The sequence below is a fragment of the Cydia strobilella genome, chromosome 7, assembly GCF_947568885.1.
Source record: "Cydia strobilella chromosome 7, ilCydStro3.1, whole genome shotgun sequence".
In the NCBI taxonomy this organism is placed as follows: Eukaryota; Metazoa; Arthropoda; class Insecta; order Lepidoptera; family Tortricidae; genus Cydia; species Cydia strobilella.
The window spans coordinates 8,768,461-8,790,320 of NC_086047.1; the positions used below are offsets into that span (position 1 = coordinate 8,768,461).

Here is a 21,860-nt window from a genome sequence, read left to right on the forward strand (position 1 = left end):
GGAAAATGACCGAACGGGATAGTCTTATGTATCTTTCAGTAGGAGTAGCAGAGAAAGCGCTGTTATTGTTTGTCCTTGTCATAGTTTCACTTTTCCACCGCTGCCACAACCGAGGTTGTGGCAAACAAATAAGTACGTGACATGTCATGTTTGTTCGTTGCTTGTTTAATTATCGTTGTTTTGTATGAAATTGTGCTTTCTCTTATGAAATATAGTGATGGTTAGCGTTTTGTATGCTTGAACTTTGATAAAATACTGGTGAATTGTTCTGTAATCGGCTGTAATAGCCGCTCTGAGCAAAAATATGAGATCATAACCTTTCACACGTAAGTACGGTATTTTACACCTTCCTCTTAACGCAATATGTGAGAATAACATCGTAAAATTACGTTACACTCAAAGCAACGTAGAATCAAACGATTTCAATAAAAATATCACAATTATTTACGCAAATTAACAAAACATTATTTGTAAAATTATCCGCCCAAATTACGTAGGTAGGTAGGAGTCTGAGGTCAGCCATTTTTAAACTTCTTCTTAATTTAGCTGCATAACAATAATGTTAGGGATACCAGATGAAAATATCATAATTTTATGGGTAATTTTGACCTCGAAGTTTTTTCGTACTTCTAATTCCAAAAAATAAATAAACAAATGTTGTGAAGATTAAATGTGGTGTACATTAATTGGTGTGATTGCGATTTGTTATTTCTTTGAATTAAAACCCATAATAAATTTTATTTTACGTTTTATTTACTAAACATGTTTAGTTTTGTACCACCTGCGCGAATTATAGGAGGTATTTCATTGTTTATACGCCTAAAAAGAACGGCCCATTGACATTTTATTTAACAATTTTTTAATACCGTCAAACAAGCTAACTTTGCCTCCAGGGTAATCGCCCCAACGTGATATCAAATATTGGGGTAATTTTTACCAATATGGTATCCCCACGTTTATGACGTCATCTATGTCTATCCCTTACGGGCGCACGCGTATAGCTGGTCTATGTAATGCTAGGTCTATGGATTTTACGCATCTTTGTATCTTTGATACGAACGAAACGTGTACTAGTAGTAGAAATATCCTACCTACGCTTACCTACAAACTTGTGTACTTGTATATACGGCACAGTAACGACATCTTGGTCCAACCTCGGCAATTATTTGACAACTGGAAACAGCTGAGCGTGGCTGGGGCCAGCCGTCGCGTAGCTTGTCTGTTTTCTCTTATCGTGTCAAAACTATAATCAAACCATTTTAGCCAATCACTGTGCAGCATTTATGGGCACGCACTTCTTTGATTGGTTATAATGCATAACGCTTTAGAATAATTTTAGCGTCCTTCCTGCATCCCCTCTTTTCATTCTTCTATGCACCATTCCGATTTGAAATCAGTTGGTTCGTTTGCACGTGTTTGGAGATCGACTTAATAGAAGATATTTAACTACATTTATCAGCTAATTAGTGTTTACTTACACCATGGACGAAGACGTTGGCGTTAAAGGTACGTATTTTTGATTTATGAGGCAACATTACAGGTTGAGACTTACCGTGAACATGCGTGGTTTATCCGTCATTTACAGATTTCGGCGACGCACGCTTTTCTTTTGCGTAGTATATACTAATAAACATCTTAGCAGGATCACCAGCTGTTTAGAATAGAAAACACTCGAATAACTAACCATCTCTTTGTCAGTGCCTGTTCTCTAACAAAAAGCATAGTCAAAATTGTTCATGGTTACAAAATAGTTGATCATTCCCTATGAATAGTAATAAAATTCTGTACAGTAAAACTTTACAGTTTTGCCGATTTGAAAGGATAACTGTAGAACTACTTAATTAGTTGATTTGATTCAAATTTGCTAAATAATATAAATACTTAAATGATTTCTTTAAACTTCAATATAATACCAATTAAAATTATTTAAGTAACAAGACTGAGACGGCGGCTGTCTGTGGAACAATCTGAAGATGGTGGGTCCCCGGCACCCTCAACTCCAACCAAGAAGCGTGGGGGGAGGCTGGCAGCCAAACCACAACTGGAACTCATTGAAGAAAATGGTAAGTTATAGACTTTGTTAACTTGTAAGTATGAAGACTAACTAGCTGTTAACTGGTTTTTTTTTCTTCATCTTATTTCTTGTGTCATGGTGTGAATTAGGGTTCAGTGTTCAGTTGAGTCTAAGGGTACAAAGGTAAAGGTGTAGAAATATTTGTAAGAACATCCTTTGCAAGAATTATATGAATAAGGGCTTATCCAAGCCTAATGGCAAGGCCCTTATAAAACATAATTATTTATGTGCCATTGTGAAAGTTGCATAAATTCAAATTTAAGGTTTCAGATGTGGCCGGTTACCTCTGCAGCTTGTACAGTAAGCTGTTATTGTACAGAAAAATTATTTGTGAAACCCAGCAGATAAAGCAATTTGTTTTATTCAAATGAAGTGCTGATAACACATTATCAATGGTTTAATGTTATTGACACCAAGCTCCAATCTTGATGAATTAATAATTACTTAAATCCAAACCTGACAAGAAAAAAAATGTCTAATTACACATGACCTAATGAAAAATTGCTGTTTACCTGATTTTTTTTAAATAATAGGGGGTATTACTGCAATGTTCTGCCACCAGAGTGCAGCACTAGCCCCTTTAGTAAACCATAGAGTGACTTATACATACTGTGCCTTTAACAGTTTTTTGACAAGTTTTCAGAGATAATAAAATATGACATTGATGCCTTAAGCAAGGCGGTTTGTTTACAGAGGACCTACCGGGAAACGCAAATCCGAAACTTCGCTATCTGCCTCTTTATTGCTCGAATATGCAAGAGTGACAGAGATGTTAGATAACGAAATTTCGATTTTCTTCTTTCGCTATAGACCCTCAGATTGTGGTAGTGGCGCCCCCTACGCAGTTTCGCGTAATATTCCCTATTGTAATAGATAATTAGATTTATTTTGATATGTTTATTTTACAGTAACATTTACAGTAGTAATAATTTTAATCATTGTCATTCTGTCAACAGTTTGTTGTATTAGGTTATTTAGAAGGCAATATTAATGTTTTACTAAAATATAGTAATATTTTTTTATGCTTAAAGCTGACACATATTATTTCAGCCCAAGTGAGCAGTCCCAGAAAGACCAGAAGGAAGTCCTTAGCCACAGAGGCTGAAGAGAAGCCGATCACACCATCTAGGAGGAGCGCCAGAATCAAGTCCAACAGCAGCATTGTGTCAGAAACACTGTCTGTGACAGCAACAGACTCTCCTAGAGCCAAAAGAGCCGCCCGGCGGAACTCACAAGCTGGTATGTTTTATTGTACTAAACTTGTCATTTTGCTTTCATTGTCATTTTTTTATGTAGATGCAAATGACAGTTAGAACTCACATTTTAACTCCACATTATGCTTTTAACACCATGCTAAGCCACTAAAAGCCTAAATTGATAAAATCCATAATGTGTAACTCTACATCACTTCACTTCTTTTATTATATTGTTGATAGATCAATTTGTACTCAATTATATGTCAGTTTTACATAACAGAGTGTGTGTTGAGTTTTTTACTGTATTAATTTGCGTATTATCAAATTAATCTTCAGGAAGTGATAATGATGGCCCGGCAACTCCCGTCAGGCAGACTAAGAGAATTAGAAAAGATTCCGCTTCCAGTGTTGAAGCTTTAGGTGAGAATTTGATTTTTTATATAGTATGTAATCAAAGAAAAATATGCAGCTACATTTTTATGAAACTATGTGTTGTATAATGGGGTTAACTCAATGCAGATGGCACTGCAATTGTTTAGGTTCCCATAAATAGTGAGTATATTTTAAAAAAATCTAATTCTTGTTGATAGCTCCTCAAAAGCTCACGCCAAAAAAAAACAATATTTGCTTGTTTATATTTGCATATAATCCAAGCATGCTAGTCATATGTAAAGATAATATAAGTCAAAGTGAAATCGTAGGCTATAGGGGTGGGAGAAGGGCATGGCCTTGTTGAATAACACTGGTGCTGGTGGCTGCTGGAAAAATTACGGGAAAATTTTCCATTTTCTGTCGCCATGCAATTTTGAACAAAAACAAAGTCAAGACTGATATTTGGATAGTATATTAAGGAATCATTTAGTGTGCGAGGAGCCTATTTGATATAATTTCTTGAGGAATTGAGCTGGCTGGACTAACCTATCCCACTCACGCTAAAATCGCTAAATGGTCGTCAAGTACGGAATCCTGTCCGAATTATATATGGGAAAGAATAATACGAGTATATGATTCCAGAGACAATCACTTGTACTGATTATGATAATGATTGTACAGGTACAATATCGGTCCCGTCACCGCGGTGTTGGCCAGACATCATCGGGGTGGCGGGCCCAGATCAAGTAATATTGCCGTTGGCGGCGGAAACCAGCAGCCATGAAGGTGCGAGTCAAGGCATGCCCCTTGCAACACCAGATAATAAACTATTTATGTTTTTACATGGATAAAGTTTGGGTTATTCTCACTAGTTACCACCAAATCGTTACCAGTGGTAACTACTGGGAATCTTATTCCCACCTTTTCCACTGGTAAATACTGGGAAAAAAATCCTAGTAGTTACCACCAAACCGAGTTGGTGGTAACTACTGGGAATGATTAGTTACCACTGGTAAAAGGTGGGATTTTTTTCCAGTAGTTACCACCAAAATTTCGTTAGAGTTCAATACTAATAAAAACAGTATAAATACAGGATGTTTTTATAGTCACCTGCAATAATTTACGGGTTAAATATGTAGGTCATACTGAACAACTTTTACTATGGAACTAATACCGAAAAAAAAATTGACTCCCATACAAATATCAACATCAGATCAGCCAAAATTGGCTGTGTCATAACACAACCAATTTTCTGTTTGATAAATGATTATAAAGTGATTAGTGTTTCATTTCAATAAACTGCCTTGAAAATGATCAAAAATACTAAAACAAACTGTTTAATTGAAAAATGAAAATGAAAATGAAAAATATATTTATTTTGCACACAAAAATGGGAATTTGCAGATTTAGTATACATGAGGTCCAGGTTGCGCGCATACAGCGGTACATTTAAAACAGTATGAACAGGGGTCCCCAAACTAGGCATAGCCTGTATCTTGGGCGACCAGTTAGTGAATTAAAAACTAGATTGAAAAAAAAGAAAGTATGTCTAAAGATGAAGATAGGTGCTAGTGCTAATAACCTTAGCTACTAGGGATTTACGTTGGTCAGTCTGTCAGTCAAGTCTCTTACGGTCTCTTATTACCTAATAAAATCATCAGAATTTGTTAAAATGTTAAATAATGTCAAGCTGCTTTCTTCATGTTAGTACTGATGATTTAACTCTTCTTAAATTGTAACTCTTCTTTTCAGAGACCAGCACCCTGATCAAACCACTGCCAGTATCAGAAATGGTAATTGAAGAGGAACCAGAGAATGAAGTCCAAAAAATAGATAAGTCACCCCCTTCTGCTGCTGATACTGAGGAATTGTCCCCCAACAGTGCAAGAAAAAGTCAACGACTTTTAGAAAAAAGAAATAGAAGAAGTGGATCATACAAAACGGACCAGGACTCAAGTACCGTAGAAAATAAAAGCTTAAACATTTCTACTGGAAATAAGGAAGCTGAATTAGAATCCCAAGATAGTCCGTCAAATAAATCGGTTAAATCCAAAGAATCAAATGACGACCTTTCTGAGTCTAATATGAGCTTGTTGAAAAAAATTGAGACTGAATCAAAAATAAATAAATCAAATCACAACAAAAGCACTTCAGCTTTAGATACTGCTGCAAATGATAAGAGTAAGAGGATTAGAACAGAATCATGGCCAGTAGTCACAATTTCTGAAAAAGACATTAGTTTCAGTGACAATGAACTCTCTAAGAAACGGAAAGGAAAATCAAGTAGTAATACGTCCGGATTTAATGTAACAGATAGCCCTAAGATTAACAAATCCAATACATCCATAACTGATAAAAATACTTCACACTCATTTTTAGACACATCTTCAAAAAGGAAGAAAAAGAATAGTGACAATAACATTGAAGATACCTCAAAACCCTCTGAAGATAGTAACATGTTGCAAGTGCTGGCACCGAAAGAAGACATTCATAGTACTAAAGATATTGCCAGTGAGAAATCTGACAATATTGATGATATGGCAAAGCTATTTGAAAGCAAGCCGGGCAATGTGCAGGCCACAGTATATTTCGAAGATTCAGACTCAAACAGCGCTGGCGCCCCTACTAATAAAATTGAACATATAGATAGTGAAGATCAATGTGTCCCTGAAGTAAAACACGATTTCCAAGAAAAAACTACAGCTAATGAAATTAATGGAAATGATAATATTATTCTATCAAATCAAGTTGGTATAGAAAATGTTTCTAGCGCTGAGATAAGTATCCCGAAAATAATTTGTGATGATGTTAACGACAGTTGTGAGCCAATGGATATTGATGAAACTATTCATGAAGAAATTTTACAGAAATCGTCTAATAAATCGTTCAACTTATCAAAACATAGTATTTTAGAAGAAACTAATAGCTCCAAAAGAAAACCATCAATTTCAAACTCTGCTACAAACACTCCAGATTTGTCGAAAAATGATAAGAGAAAATCATCAATTTCAAACTCTGGTGTGAACACTCCAGAGGTACCGAAAGATAACAAGAGAAAAACATCAATATCCAGTTCTGGTGGAAACACTCCAGATCTCTCGAAAAATGATAGGAGAAAATCTTCAGTTACAGAGTCTATTGCAGACACTTCTTCACATCCAGTTAAAACTGACAAGAGAAAATCTTCCATTTCAAGCTCCGAGACTGATACTCCAGATAAAACCAAAATTGATAAAAGAACGTCATCAATTTCAAACAGTACTGCAGACACTCCAGATTTATCTAAAAGTAATACTAACAATAAAAGCACTTTGATATTATCCCAATTAAAAGACGTATCTTCTACCTCGGATAACGTCAAGTCACCTAAACTATCAACAAATGAATTGTTATCGAAATCAGACATTAATGAAAACAGTAATAAGAATAAAAAAATATCTAAAGGTAATCTTTCTTTGAATGATGTGAAAGGAACACCAAAGCAAAACGCTATTCCAAAACTGACAATGCAGACTAGTACTCCTATTACTACACACCAGCTCGGCATCAAAACAAAAACAGAAGAACAAAAGCAAGAAGGCACAAAGAAAATTAAAACTAACTTTTCCAAATCGATTAATGAAACTGATTCGTCAGAAGAGGACAGTGAAAATGATGAATCTTATGAACTTTCAGTTGAAAGGAACAAACATATTGACGATGAAGCCGAAGAAGCATGTGATGACTACGAATCAGGGGACAGTCAAGATGAAGAGGACAGAAGATATGAAGAGGAGAATGAAATTGTACAACGAGGTGAAACTCTAACCTCCGATGACGATATGTCTAATGACACTAATTATGAGAAAGATTCGTTTGTAGTAAGTTCAGATGAAGATGATAATGAGTTGCTTTCTGGCTCTGGAGATGACCTTTCAATGAGTGATAAAGAACTGACAATGAGCAAGAAAAGCAAGAAGAAGTTTAATGAACGTAAATTAAAAGAACAAAAGAATGCATCTAGAGAAATGTTTGAATCACGCCACAAACTAAACTCTTCGGATCGAAAATCGCCGACTCCTAAAACCAAGAAAAATCGAATGAGAATAGACTCGTCTTTATTGACATCTGATGAAGAAGTAGTTGTTAACCCTAAGAAATCCAATCGCATGCGTTTGGATTCTACTCTCAACGAAAGTGCCAAACTGGAAGATACCAATGTGTCTTTGACCAAAAGCAATAAGAATAAGTCTAAGCAAGACTCTGCCCTTAATAGCAATGAAAGTAAAGTTGCTACCAATATATCGCTCAAAAAGAACCAGTCTATGCATGACTCTGCTACTGATGAAAGGGAAATAACAGTCTGCAATGACAGCACCATAGACAATGCGGATCCTTTGCAAGCGCTTGTTAAACAAGAGCCTAAGACACCACAAAAAGATATGAACATCTCTGTTGTTCAGTTTACTGACCGGGAAGAAATCGAAAATGTACAAATAACAGAAGGCAATTCTATTATGAACCAAACTGGTACAGACCCCTTACAAGCTACGATGGCGAGTGAAGATACTTCGGATAGTAGTGAAAATGAAGAGATCTTGCAGAATTATGACTCTGTACTCAATGAACTAAACAAAGACAACAAAACAAAATTCAACAAAAACAATGTTTCTTTGAACAGTGGCAATACAACTAAAAGAAATCAAGTTGAGCCAATAATCGATCAATTAAACTTAACCCATACTAAAAAATCAATAAAAGACAAGGGTACCAAGGGAGATGTCTCAGATTCAAAAATAGTTAAAGTTTCAAAAGAAAAACAGGAATCAGATAATGAAGACTCTTCTGATTCAATTGACCTACAGTTACTATTTTCTGAAGATAATTGTGGCAGTGACGAAGATCAGAAGTCGCAACAAAACAAAGCAGATGACGACAGTATGTTTGTCTCACTTAAAAAATCGCCAGGAAAAACAAATATTCGGGAAAGTATTGGTAAGTTTGGCATTTTTTCCGAGTAAATAGTTTGTTATTAGTTTGTAATACCCATAACGGTTTTTAATAAATTTTTAAATGACATTTTTAACTTGCGACTTTTTTGAAACTCCTGCAAGCTTGTTTTATTACACAGGAACCCGAATTTACCTTTTATCAAACAAGATTCGTAATAAATTCCTTTTTATGTTTCTGGATAATCTAGATGTTAATGTAAAATGTTACGAGCGTTCCATGAAATAGATAAACATTATTTATTCTAAAAGATTATTTAATATGATGCACAATATTGCTATTTTGTTAGAATATATGTTCATGCCTTTTTTTTGCAGAAATGAACGCATCCCAGCAAGTTACTACTCTAAACGAAAGTAGTGAAAATAACAAGAATAGAAAATGTTCGGTGGGACTAGCAGAAGCAGTTGAAGAGCAAGGTTTGTATTATTCGTGGTTGCTTTTATCGATATGCTAAAAAGATCTTAGTGGATGCTCGAGCACAGCGAGTACTGAGTCTTCTTATTGCGAGTTATTTCGAAGAGGTATATATGGAATAATATTACGCGAAACTCTGCGTAAATAAACTCCAAAATAAAATCGAAATTTCGTTAGCCGGGGGTCCACACAGAGCGAGCATACGCGCGAGGCAAGTTCCTCGCGCACAAAACGGCCAGTGTCGACGTGCCTTGGCCGAGGCACCCATGTTGCGCCCTCGCGCTCGCCGCTTCGGCTGAGGCACGTCTATACTGGCCATTTTGTGCGCGAGGAAATTTCCTCGCGCGTATGCTCGCTCTGTGTGGACCCGGCTGTTGTCTAACTAACCTCTATCACTCTTGCATATTCGAGCGATAAAGAGGCAGATAACTAAATTTCGCATTTCCCGGTAGGCCCTTTGTAATCAAGCCGCCTTGATGCATCAATATCATATTTAATTATCTCTGAAAACTTGTCAAAAAACAGTTTAAGACACAGTATGTATAAGTTACTCTATGGTTTACGATTACGATAGGTGCTCTGGCAACAGAACATTTATTTATTTAGTTCCGTTTATTTAGTTTCGTTTTTTAGGGTTCCGTACCCAAAGGGTAAAAACGCGACCCTATTACTAAGACTCTACTGTCCGTCCTTCTGTCTGTCTGTCCGTCTGTCACCAGGCTGTATCTCATGAACCGTGATAGCTAGACAGTTGAAATTTTCACAAATGATGTATTTCTGTTGCCACTATAACGACCAATACTAAAAGCAGAATAAAATTAATATTAATTGGGGCTCCCATACAATAAACGTGGTTTTTTTTGCGTAATGGTACGGAACCCTTGGTGCGCGAGTCCGACTCGCAACTGGCCGGTTTTTTATAAAGGATTTATTATTCACAGTTGTGTTTTTTAGGTTGCTATTCCACCTGACCAATTTTTTGGTCCAATGTGCATTGCGTTTCACTCTCTCATTAAGCAAAATGTGAGACGCAATACACATTGAACAAAGAAATTGGATAGATGTAATACCATTCTAAGGTGCCAGTGCATAGGTAACTTCCAAAGCGGAGTAGTTTTGAAACCATTTTATTTGCCATTTTCATTTCATTTCATTGAAGTTACCCCAATGCACCTTAATCATTTTCGCTTTATTTAGTCCAACATAATGGATTTTTAGTGTTGTTGTTAAATTATATAGCTCTAAGCTATAATGTACTTTGCTTTATTTTACAGATATATTCAATGTTTCCAAAAATGTTAACATATCTATGAACGAAAGTGGCAAAAAGAAGAAAAAGAAACATTCTATATCAGAGCCTAAAGGTACTTTTAATTTATGAATATTATAAATATTCCTTACCTGTTACCTCAAAACAATGAAAACAGGTGTCTTTGTATGGTTTCAATTCTCATGCTCGTAAAGTTCGACTTTAAGTTGTGCGTAGACGACATTTTATACAATCGTGATATAATAAAGAGCTTTTCAGTCGATTACCGTGTTTAAGCAACGAAGCTTGCTGAGTTGCTTAAGTTAAGGTACGAAATTGAAAAGCTTGATTATATCACTATTGTATACAATACTTTTTCTACGAGAAAAAAAAATTATACTTTTAACTAGTAGAAACAAACCAAAAGTATACAGCTATGCGCGCGCTGCCGCAGCCCGCGATACCTTCATACTCGTACGCGCCCCGGGCGGGTTGGTCAACGATGCCTCCTCGTAACTCATGAGGCCCTGGTACCTGCTCCTTGCTAAATTCAATTTTAAGACAGTTTTTTTCTCGATTTTGGCCACCGTAGCCTATGGAGACTAACAAGCAACGCTAAGCGGTTTTCGTAGGGTATGAATGTTGATATATGAAGGGTGTCACATGCGCGTTTCTGACTTATGAAGCAATTGTTTCTACTCCAACATAAAATAAAATGTTTTTGTTGGCCAACCAATCACAAAACAGATGCGACGCAGCGTGTTTAAGTAGGCTAATTTGCATTGAATCGAGTCTCCAAGAAATATTTTATCGAAATGTATGAAGTTCTATTTTCAAAATTTTTATACTTGAATAAACCGTATCGATAAAATTCTTATGCTTGAGTCGGATTTCCATAGACTATCCAACGTTGAAAAGAGTAAGGTTGTAGTGTTGCATATGAAGTTGTAATACACAGATTATACTCGACGAGTAGAAAAAGTTGTTTATTATGTTCTAGAGCATAAAGTATAATGTATCTATTACGACCCTTATTGACTTAGCAATAAACTCTAAAATGTGCCATACAAACTGCCAGCCCTGCCGGCGCGCCCCCGACATAACCGAGTACAATTTTCTTTAGTCTTGAATAAATTCCGTAAAATAACCTACAATATTGGATATTTTTGTATATTTTACTCACAATCGAAGTGAAAAGTAGTATACAACTTTATAAAATCATCATTGTTTTTATTTTTCAGATACTTTGAATATCTCTAAAGATGTTAATGTTTCTATGAATGAAATCGGAATAAAGAAGAAAAAGAAACATTCTATATCAGAGCCCGCTGAAGAGGAGCCTAAAGGTACTTTTAATTTATTGATATTGTAAAGTCGGAAGATCAGCGCTGACTTTTGGGTCAGCATTATGCTGAGGCGAGACCATTTTCGTGGTAAACTTCAACTCCTACCTATTTTATAAATTCCTATAGTTTTAGTCTTACTTTTGTATGTAGTTTTAGTTTTAAGTTTATCACGAATAAAACATTTAAAACAAACATTTAAAGTTACCTAAAAACAATGAATTCAGGTGTATTTGTATGTTTATGTAGTTGTTCTCTATAAACTTTATACAATTATCATTGTTATTATTTTTCAGATACTTTGAATATCTCTAAAAATGTTACCATTTCTATAAATGAGAGTGGAAAAAAGAAGAAAAAGAAACATTCTGTGTCAGAGCCCGCTGAAGAGGAAACTCATGGTAAGTGTTATAAAGTCGACTTCAATCAATATCTCGGGTAAATCCATTCAACCCTCTTAATCAAATATCTACCGTATTACCTTTTCTTAATACTTAAACCGCATAATCTGACACGTGGATTTACCTGAGTTTGAAGTTAAGCGACTCATAGTATCTTTGTATGGAAATTTCCGTCATCACAATTCTCTTTAAAAGAGTATTTTCTCTCTATTTCTACATGGCAATGTCATGTTGGTTCATTATTGTTAGGTTTTTTTTTGTTTCAGATACTTTGAACATCTCTAAAAATGTAAACATTTCTTTGAATGAAAGTGGAATAAAGAAGAAAAAGAAACATTCTGTGTCAGAGCCCGCTGAAGAGGAAACTCAAGGTATATTATTATAAAGTCGACTAGAGTTAGACCAAGATAAGTCTGCAGCGAATTTGGCAGTCCGGACTGCAAGTGTTATTTTAAACTAGCGACCCGCCAGGCTTCGCACGGGTTACACAAAACCTTTACAAATTATACACTAAAACCTTCCTCAAGAATTACACTATTGATAAGTGAAAACCGCATCAAAATCCGTTCCGTAGTTTTAAAGATCTAAGCGTACATAGGGACAGACAGACAGTGGAAAGCGACTTTGTTTTATACTATGTAGTGACGTCAAACTTCTATGTAATTATTACGTATAAACAACATTTGCACAGTCTGTGCTGTAAAAATCGTTGCAGACTTATCTTGGTCTAACTATAGTATTTTTGTTTGGAAATTTCTGTCATTGATCCCCCAAATATTTTCACTTTTAAGAGAAAAGATCCTAATGTTGGTTCATCATTGTTAGGATTTTTTTTTTTTTTTAGATACGTTGAACATCTCTAAAACTGTTAACAATTCTATGAATGAAAGTGGAAAGAAGAAGAAAAAGAAACATTCTGTGTCAGAGCCTGATGAAGAGGACACTCGAGGTAGTTATTATAAAGTCAACTTTCCTAGAGTAAACTAAAAATCAATGAGAACATATATATTTGTATGTTTCTGTAGTTGGTACCAAGTGTACCAAGTCTATTAGAGCCTTGTCCGTCTACAAATATGTTAACTTAATTATTGTTAAGAATTGTACTTTTTTAGGGTTCCGTACCCAAAGGGTAAAAACGGGACCCTATTACTAAGACTCCACTGTCCGTCTGTCTGTCAGCACGCTGTATCTCATGAACCGTGATAGCTACAGTTGAAATTTTCACAGATAATGTATTGCCGCTATAACAACAAATACAAAAAAAAGTACGGAACCCTCAGTGGGTGAGTCCGACTCGCACTTGTCCGGTTTTTTATTTCCAGATACTATGAACGTTTCTAAAAAATTTAACATTTCTATGAATAAGCCTACTACACTCAAAGTCGATTAAAGTATGTCTCATTGATTGTTTGTATATAGGTAGTTGCTCTAGCACGCTTGGTTGCCTCGTCTCTCTAAATATTAATTTTAATAATTTTGCTTTTTAGATACTTTCAACATCTCTAAAAATAAGAGTGGAAAGAAGAAAAAGAAACATTATATATCAGAGCCAGCTGTAGAGGAAAATGAAGGTAAATATAGAACTCATATTAAATTATTTTGTCTTAGTATGATAATCATTCATTACAATGGTACAATTATTAAAGTCTATATGATTGAATTCACTTTGCAAACCGATAATATTTTATAAATTAAATATTTTAGGAGGTCAACTCGGCTCTATTCTAATTAACATTTATTTTGGCATTAAAATGTGTATACCAATTAATTTCATCACAAGTGTGATGGAAAAGTTTGTGATAAAATTATTAATGCACGTCTTTTATGACAATTATGACCTATTTGAGTGTCGAAAACAATTTTTGCCAAACCCTGTCATTTTGAAACACTTACAGAGTACAGACTATAATATAAGTTGTATATTTTCTTTTCTAGAAGTTCCTGATGCTGTAGACACAGAACCTAATGAAAAAACAAAGAAGAAGAAGAAACGCAAGTGTTTCTTAGCTGCAGAACCTGAAAGTAAGTGTATTAACTCTTAATCTTATATTTTATCTTTCTCAGTAGTGACTTCCTTAACCCTTAATGCCACGGCTATTAAATATAACGCGCTATCGTAAACCTTATTGGTATGCATAAAGGTCTATTATATTACACTGTAACCGTGCGCGTCAGTTCACGTCTTTGGCGGTCAAAGGGTAAACTCCTTAGCATAATAGTATGCAAAAAGAAATACCACCCTTATAATTTTGAGCGCTTCAACGCGCAAGATATTAAAGCATCAGCAACAAATGTTTCTCTCGAAAATTTTACATATGAAACTACATATTGTAGCAAGCTAAACCGGCATGTGACTGATGATCAAATTCAAAATCGTTTAGTTCATGTTAATACCCATATTGTATACACTTACGCTATTCATACTTATTACTATTTCTTTTTCAGGTGACCTCTTTTTCATAGATACGACTGGGACCTTGCTGGATAATAAAGGTGGGTGCTTTTGATAGTTAATTTCATGTTAAATTTAAATTAAACACATTTTTAAACCGGTTAATTTGATTATAGATGAATGTGCCGTGCTTGACGATCCGCCATTAAATGTTGTGTACAAAACTAAAAAGAAAAAGAAAAAAAAACAAGTTAAATATAGATCGATATGAAACTGAACAAAATGGTAGTGAAAGTATTTTGATCCCATATTTCAGTAGCATTATTTTTTTCTTTAGTAATTTATATAGGTTTTGTTATATATATTTTTTTTGTAATAAGTAGAATAGAATACAATTTGTCACTCCAAAATCCAAGCGTAGGTAGTGCAAATTTGAATGAATATCTATAGAGTATCTATGTAGGTATGTCTATACTGTCCGCGCGCCAATTCCCCGCATTCGGAGGTCGAGGAGGTGGGGGAGAGGGGGGGGGGGGGGGTGCGCCGCGCCCGTACGTCAAAATGACTGACATCACTCTGTCATGACGCCCAACATTCATAATTTATAATTCTGAGCATATCAATAGCTTACTCATAACATATTATTATTATATTTCTAACATTCCTCATCCGTGCACGGAATTGGCGCGCGGACAGTACAATTCAATTCCCACCGGCTTGCCTTCAGACCATTCAGCACCTTATTTTACAAGTTTTTAAGTTTTTCTTTAATGCATGCTAAAATGGGTCTGGTTTATTTAACCGATATGTGCGACGCATCACCCCTGATAACCTGTTTTCTTTACTTTCACAGAAAATACAATTGCAGAATCAAGTCTACCACCAAAGAGCGAAAAGAAGAAAAAGAAACAAAAATTAGAAGCTTTAGGTAAATACCTATAAAGATTTAAACACCATATGTCTAAAAAAATATTTATAAGTATATACAAATATACGTCTAATAATAAATCATAATAACAAAAGATAACAACACATCAGGTAATAAACGTCGAGATATTGGCTGTATGCGTGAAAGTGGTGTCCGCTTGGGGGTTATGGGACTCATTAGTTATAGACTAGACTGAATTAACTAATTAAGCGGAAACATGACAGCGGAAAAAAAGTTGAAAATAACCTACTCTAATTGTTCAATAGAGATTGCATATAAAATAAATCAAGGTTAGGTAGCTTTAAATGCCCGAAGAGCAAACCGCCCAGAAATAGGAGCCCCGCAGTTAGCTGAAGTTCGTCGGACTATTTATTTAAAAAAAAATTACTTCACAACGTAACTAGACGGAGCACCGCTTCGCGGGGCTCCTATTTCTGGGCGGTTTGCCCTTCGGGCATTTGAAGCTACCTAACGAACCTAACCTACCTACCTATTGATTTAATGTAATTTTGGATTCCCATTTTGTAGCCAGTTACAAAACTTATTTACCAAACAATTCCACTCTGGCCCAATTAGGATTGTTCATTTTTATTTATAGTACCTCGCCTATGATTTCAGTAATCTTGTTTATTATTTCTGCTACCTTAAAGTAGCTGCCATTATTTGAATTTTAAAATATCCTTAGTTTAAAGCTCATTTAATATAAATGATTGCCAAAATATTTAATCGCTGACAAGTTATTATTTTAGTTGCAAATAGTTTGCTGCTCTTTAATTTTTCTGTCGCCGCGAAAATAATAAGCCATTAGTTATTACATATAAATACGATATACAAGGATATATAAATGGATTCTAAAGGGTTAATCATTTTAATAATTTAATTTCTTCAATTACATTACAGTTCGTGACGACGATTCAGATGGAGCCCCGGACGAAGCCCCATATCGAAGTGAAAAAGCGTCCGAAATGGATTTGCAAAATATAGGTAACTAATCTATCTACTAGTACATTACATTAGGCGTTTTCGTTCACAATAGGCCCCTTGGCCTGACTGAATTGTCAGTACTGGCACCTATATTGAGAGTTATAGAGTAATGCGAGGTTTAGACTAGCAAGAACTTGCATGCAATTTTCATTACATTGCGGTATCTGATAAACATTTTTAATGCAGTTTACCTCAGTAGTCGGCAATGTAACGTAAATTGCGTCCAAGTTCTTGCTAGTCTAAACCTCGCTTAAGATGAAGCTGTTGCAATGTTACCTGACATCTAAGTCCAAAAAAGGTATAAAAACCCTACCAAGAATACCTTAATTTTTAATAAAAATTTGCAAATGTGATCATGATCAATATTTTCGTATTAGAATATGTGTCGCTTAACTTCAAACTCGGGTAAATCCATTCAAGCCTCTCAGCAAATATCTTAGTATCGAGACAAACCCTACGGGTTTAACGATACTTTGTAAATTAATTAGATATTGTTGTTGTAATTACTTAAATATTGTTGTTGTAATTACGTAAAAAAAATCTACCCTATTACCTTTTCTGAATACAAAAATAGCATAATCTGACATATGGATTTACCAGAGTTTGATGTTAAACAACTCCTTTACCTACGACAATAAATACTTACTCGAGAGAGATTATGTGGTATACACAACTACTTAAAACCTTATTTTTTACAGAAAGTGTTTGTGAATCAGCAGAAGGTTCCAAGAAAAAACATAAAAAGAAGAAGAAGAAATCATCGGCTGCTTCTAATTATTCGGGTATTTTAATATTTTTACTTTGTTTCAAATAACTTTTGTGTATTAACTATTAATCCAAGTTAAAACCCACAATTTTAAAGGGTATTAGACTCTGACCACGCTATGATCACATAATTGGCAGTAAAAATGCATACATATCCCTAAAAGCTCCATACTCGACGTAGCACTTGGCATGAAAACTTAGCGTGGTCCGGCTACTGTAAGCCACTCCCAACTTGACGGTGCGTATTTAGACTATTTGGTACAATATTTCTACACTATTAGCTCAAGTACAACCATTGCGTCAATGCCAGAAAACAGAAATATCGTACAGACCACGTCAACAAGTGAGGAAGCGGCTTTACTCAGAATGCCACTACATAATTAACATATGTAACGTTTTTGACTAAAAAGGTACCACATTGTCGGTTGTGGATAAGGTTGATTTCAATTTAAAGATTTATTGAAATAGCGCCTTATTGACAACCGACAATAAAAACCCCTTTTGGTTGAAAATGGCACATATTTAGTTAATCACGTAATGAATTGGGCCAGTTCATGAATAAACTGTTGTAAAGAAAACAATCTCTTATACGTTCTATACTGTTATCTCTGATTTTAGGTGAAAACATTGATGCTGAGAACATTATTGCTTCTAACTCTAAGAAACGTAAGAGGAAGTCTTCTAATACGGAAAACTCTCAAGAATCTGGAGGTAAAGTACAACTTGGAAAATATTTTTACAGTCCATATATGTATGGTGCTACTTTATCCCACTAGTGCGGTAATTAGCACTTTACGTGCCTATGTGGAAAATCTAAAGAACCATATGTACTGTAAAACGTTGTACGATACACGTGCGAAGAGGTAAAACGCATCAACATCAACTCATGTCGATTTAAAACACTTCCGAAAAATTACAAAAATTACATAATATGTATAATTATTGAACCTGCTCACACCTTTTTACGGCAATCTGTTGAAAAATGCAACTTGTAGGAAACTACCGGGACATACGAAAGCTTTTTTGCCCAACAACTTTTTTTTTGTTCCGCGCTCGCTCGGCCAATTATCGTATTAGAAATGGTCTCCAGAAGCTAGTCTAACCAAAACTAAATCATTTGTGACGTTCTCAATGTCAATCAAAAGGTACCACGTTGTCGCTTGCCAATAAGGACGCTCTGACAGGTTGGTTATTCGTATATGATACTAGCAAATTTCGTCTTTATGGTCAGCAACAAAGTGGTAACTTTTGATTGAGTACGTCACGTTTTGTCTTTTAACATTTAGAATAGGAGTTTAGTTAATGGCATAAACCAGGGGTCACCAAATGGTGGACCGCGGTCCGCATCCGGACCGCCGCCGACGTTTTTTATTTTTTTGCTTATTTAATAACCTCAATGAGAAACGGACCGCGGATGGTCATTTTATTCTAAGAACCGGACCCCTGAAGAAACTAATTGGTGACCCCTGGCATAAACCATTGGTAACTAAAAATGCTATGAAATTGCTTTGGTTTTGTACTTAGTATCGATATAAGACAAAAAAAAATACCTAACATACAACGCCGGAAGAAATCTCTTAAAGGGAAAAGTTCGCCTTTGTACACATTTATTGTATTATCTCTGTGTTATGTGTGGTTATGTACTTGTTCTGTGCAATAAAGTGTTAAACTATAAAACTATTTTACTAATACTACAACGGCAGACACATAATCGTAAATATCGCGAATCATACATGACTTTTCCTTTGCAGATGTCCAAGAGAGCGTGGAAAGTGGAAAGCATAATGAATTGGTCGGCAGTAATAAAAAACGTAAAATCTCGCATAGAGAAGATAACAACACATCAGGTAATAAACGTCTTATCACTCACGAGATATTGGCCGTATGTGTGAAAGTGGTGTCCGCTAGGTGGTTTAGGGGGTTATAGGAGGACCCATTAGGTACTTATTGGACTTTTAGATTGAAATTAATATGTACATAAAAAAATCATTTTTATCATGTTAAGCGTAATCATTGCTTATAGTTCTTTCACTAGGCACTTAACACATAACATAACATAGCATTATCACTAGTAGTTTATTTTATTTTATTATGAGTAGAAGGAAGGTTTATTCTCACTAGTCGTACGTTTTTAGGGATCCATACCCTAAGGGTAAAAACGGGAACCTATTACTAAGACTCCTCTGTCCGTCTGTCTGTCCGTGTCTGTCAACAGGGTGTTTGCTGTATCTCATCAACCGTGATAGACATTTGAAATTTTCACAGATGATGTATTTTTGTTGCCGCTATAACAACAAATACTAAAAAGTACGGAGCCCTCGGTGGGCGAGTCCGACTCGCACTTGTCCGGTTTTTGTTATTTATTTAACTAATAGTGCCCGGCAGCTCTGTCTGCATGGTGGGATTCAGTATGAACATATTTATTCCGCTCCCAGAGAGTGGATCTGCAGTTTTGATACGAGTACATGAACTTTTATTTAAAATTAAGCGAGGTTTAGACTAGCAAGAACTTGCATGCAATTTTCATTACATTGCGGTATCTGATAAACATGTTGAATGCAGTTTACCTTATAGTAGTCAGCAATGTAACGTAAATTGCATACAAGTTCTTGCTAGTCTAAACCTCGCTTTAGATTTACCACCACTATTATTTTTGTGTTTTAGGCTTCAGTGAATCTAAAAATGCAAAGAAAAAGAAAAAGAAAAATCGTGATGTTGATTTTATAGACACTGCATCTACATCAGGTAATTTGACTATTTATTGTTTCGACTACAAAAGCATATGTAGTTGTTGGTTTGTCAACTGTCATTGTAATGTTATTTTATATGGAAAAAAGGTATTTCAATTTCGTGAAACTGTATATTCCAGGGTAGTAAAATTTATATGAAGCTTGGCTTTGATTTCTAACTTATTAAAAAACGGATTACTTGTTCCAAGATTAATTAATTTTTAAGCGCGCAGTTGTTTTATGCGATCAACGCGCTTACCGCTGCGTTTACGCGGTAAACCCATTGCGCATAAGCGCATTGTAATTCTTCATGCATTCCGTTAACCCATGCATTCAGCGCTGCGTTTATCGCATAAAACAACCGCGCTCTTTAGCACAATTTTAAAAGTTATAACACGCATAAAGTAGTGCAATATATTGTAACTGCCATTAGACGGCTAAAGTGGTATTCGCTTGTCGATTTGCATCTTGGTATCATTTGGCCATGATTTTCAGCATCAATATGTATATATATTATCAAAAATATTGTTCCTTTACAGAAACGACCGAAACACAAGTTAAGAAAAACAAAAAGCGAAAACATAGAGATGACGACGGCGATAACAAGCAGACGAAGGTAGAACTATGTTTTAATCAGAAGAATATTACTTATTACACTGTTTCATAAACGAAAATATTGATTCTAGCATATATAACTTTTTCAGGTTAAAAAGGACAGTTCGTTCCAAGAAGTGCACGTACCGCGTCTTCCGGATAACATTCTTCAGCAACTAGATGACAAGCCCAGAAAGATCGAGCCGCCAAAAGTTATAGCCACATCAAATTTCATTGTTGAAAATGCCAGGCAAAGGAGAGTCAAACCTTCAAACTACTTGGAAGAGAGCATTTACCTTGATGAAAAGTCCCCAGTAACTAAAAAACAAAAACAACGCATCAACAAACCCAAAGTGTTACCATTTATACCCACTGCTTCAATATCAGACAGTGGATATACAACAAATTTCAAGATTAACAAGCTGTCACAAACTACGAGATTTGAAGCAGAACCGCTCGTTTTTTCCAAAGAAACCTATTTGCAAAAGAATAATATTAAAAGATTAGGAACTTATGACCGGTACAAAAAGCAAATGCATCATAAAATGTCTAAATTTTAATGACAAAGTGCCAACACACGATGCAGCAATGGTCATGTCTCATGGCAGACATGCAGCGAACGCTGGCGTCGCGGTATCTGCAAAAGTCGCATGTTATTATTTAATATACCTATCTAAGAAACAAAATAATTGATTTTAAGAAATTATGTCAGTCAATAGCATTCTGGCCCATATCTCATTATCAGGCATCGTAAACTGCGAGCGAAATCCATTGAAGTACTAGGGTTGTAACTGGTTGTCATACGTCATTTCAATGGATTTCGCTCGCAGTTTACGATGCCTGCTCATTATCCATTCGTATCCATTGTTGACAACAAATTTATTCTTATTTTTGTCATTGTATCATGTGTCATAAGTACCAACATTCCAATTCTTTTGTAAACTGAAGTGAATGAAATTTATACCTATTTATTTTATAAGAATAATTATCATTTTCTCTAACCGTTGTTCACTTGTTCCGACTTAATTAATTATCAGTATCTGTTATAAGTTTGAAGATTGTTCATTTTGTTATTTGACTTTTTATGTTATTTAATATTTGAATTTTTGATTATTGATTTATATTTTATGACGTATGCCATCGTAATGCAAAATTAATGACAATACCACTTTAAATCTCCCGCCATCAGGATAAAGTTAACTATGGTGCTCGGCAGGTGGCGTGAGAGAGCAACTAAAATGGTATTGCCCATGTGCTCTTACTCTTAGACTTGTATATTTTAAGTTTTAATTGTTGTATTGTATCTTTGAATAAAATTGTTCTTTGGCATTTAATAATTATTTATACATGGTTATAATTATGTATAGCTTTACACACGTAGCTAAAGTACTTCCCGCCTTATCATGCCGGTGTAAACAAACCGCCAT

At 35.2% G+C, this 21,860-nt stretch overlaps 1 protein-coding gene across 5 annotated transcripts; it reads left to right on the forward strand.

The window, feature by feature from the left end:
• Positions 1-1,352: 1,352 nt before the first annotated feature.
• LOC134743076 (putative histone-lysine N-methyltransferase 1) lies at positions 1,353-21,773 on the forward strand. 5 transcript variants are annotated; one of them, XM_063676369.1, is made up of 23 exons: positions 1,353-1,506; positions 1,932-2,063; positions 3,125-3,313; positions 3,607-3,690; positions 4,324-4,428; positions 5,395-8,616; positions 8,949-9,050; positions 10,323-10,412; positions 11,539-11,643; positions 11,937-12,041; positions 12,308-12,412; positions 12,886-12,993; positions 13,529-13,612; positions 13,977-14,066; positions 14,487-14,534; positions 15,287-15,361; positions 16,262-16,345; positions 17,044-17,127; positions 17,729-17,821; positions 18,862-18,957; positions 19,775-19,855; positions 20,379-20,455; positions 20,544-21,773. In XM_063676369.1, exons 1-23 carry the CDS (start codon positions 1,482-1,484, stop codon positions 20,991-20,993), a joined length of 5,634 nt encoding a protein of 1,877 aa, XP_063532439.1. In that variant the 5' UTR covers positions 1,353-1,481; the 3' UTR covers positions 20,994-21,773. The 5 variants fall into 5 exon arrangements, with proteins under 5 accessions (XP_063532439.1, XP_063532440.1, XP_063532441.1 ...); XM_063676370.1 differs by having other exon boundaries at positions 13,977-14,063; XM_063676371.1 differs by having other exon boundaries at positions 12,886-12,990.
• Positions 21,774-21,860: the final 87 nt, after the last annotated feature.

Excerpts from the sequence above, each read along its gene's own strand:
- LOC134743076 (XM_063676369.1), top strand. The coding sequence starts at position 1,482 with ATGGACGAAGACGTTGGCGTTAAAG. Across the intron at positions 1,507-1,931 it reads CGAAGACGTTGGCGTTAAAG|TAACAAGACTGAGACGGCGG; the intron begins GTACGTATTTTT and ends AAATTATTTAAG. Across the intron at positions 14,535-15,286 it reads GACCTTGCTGGATAATAAAG|AAAATACAATTGCAGAATCA; the intron begins GTGGGTGCTTTT and ends TTACTTTCACAG.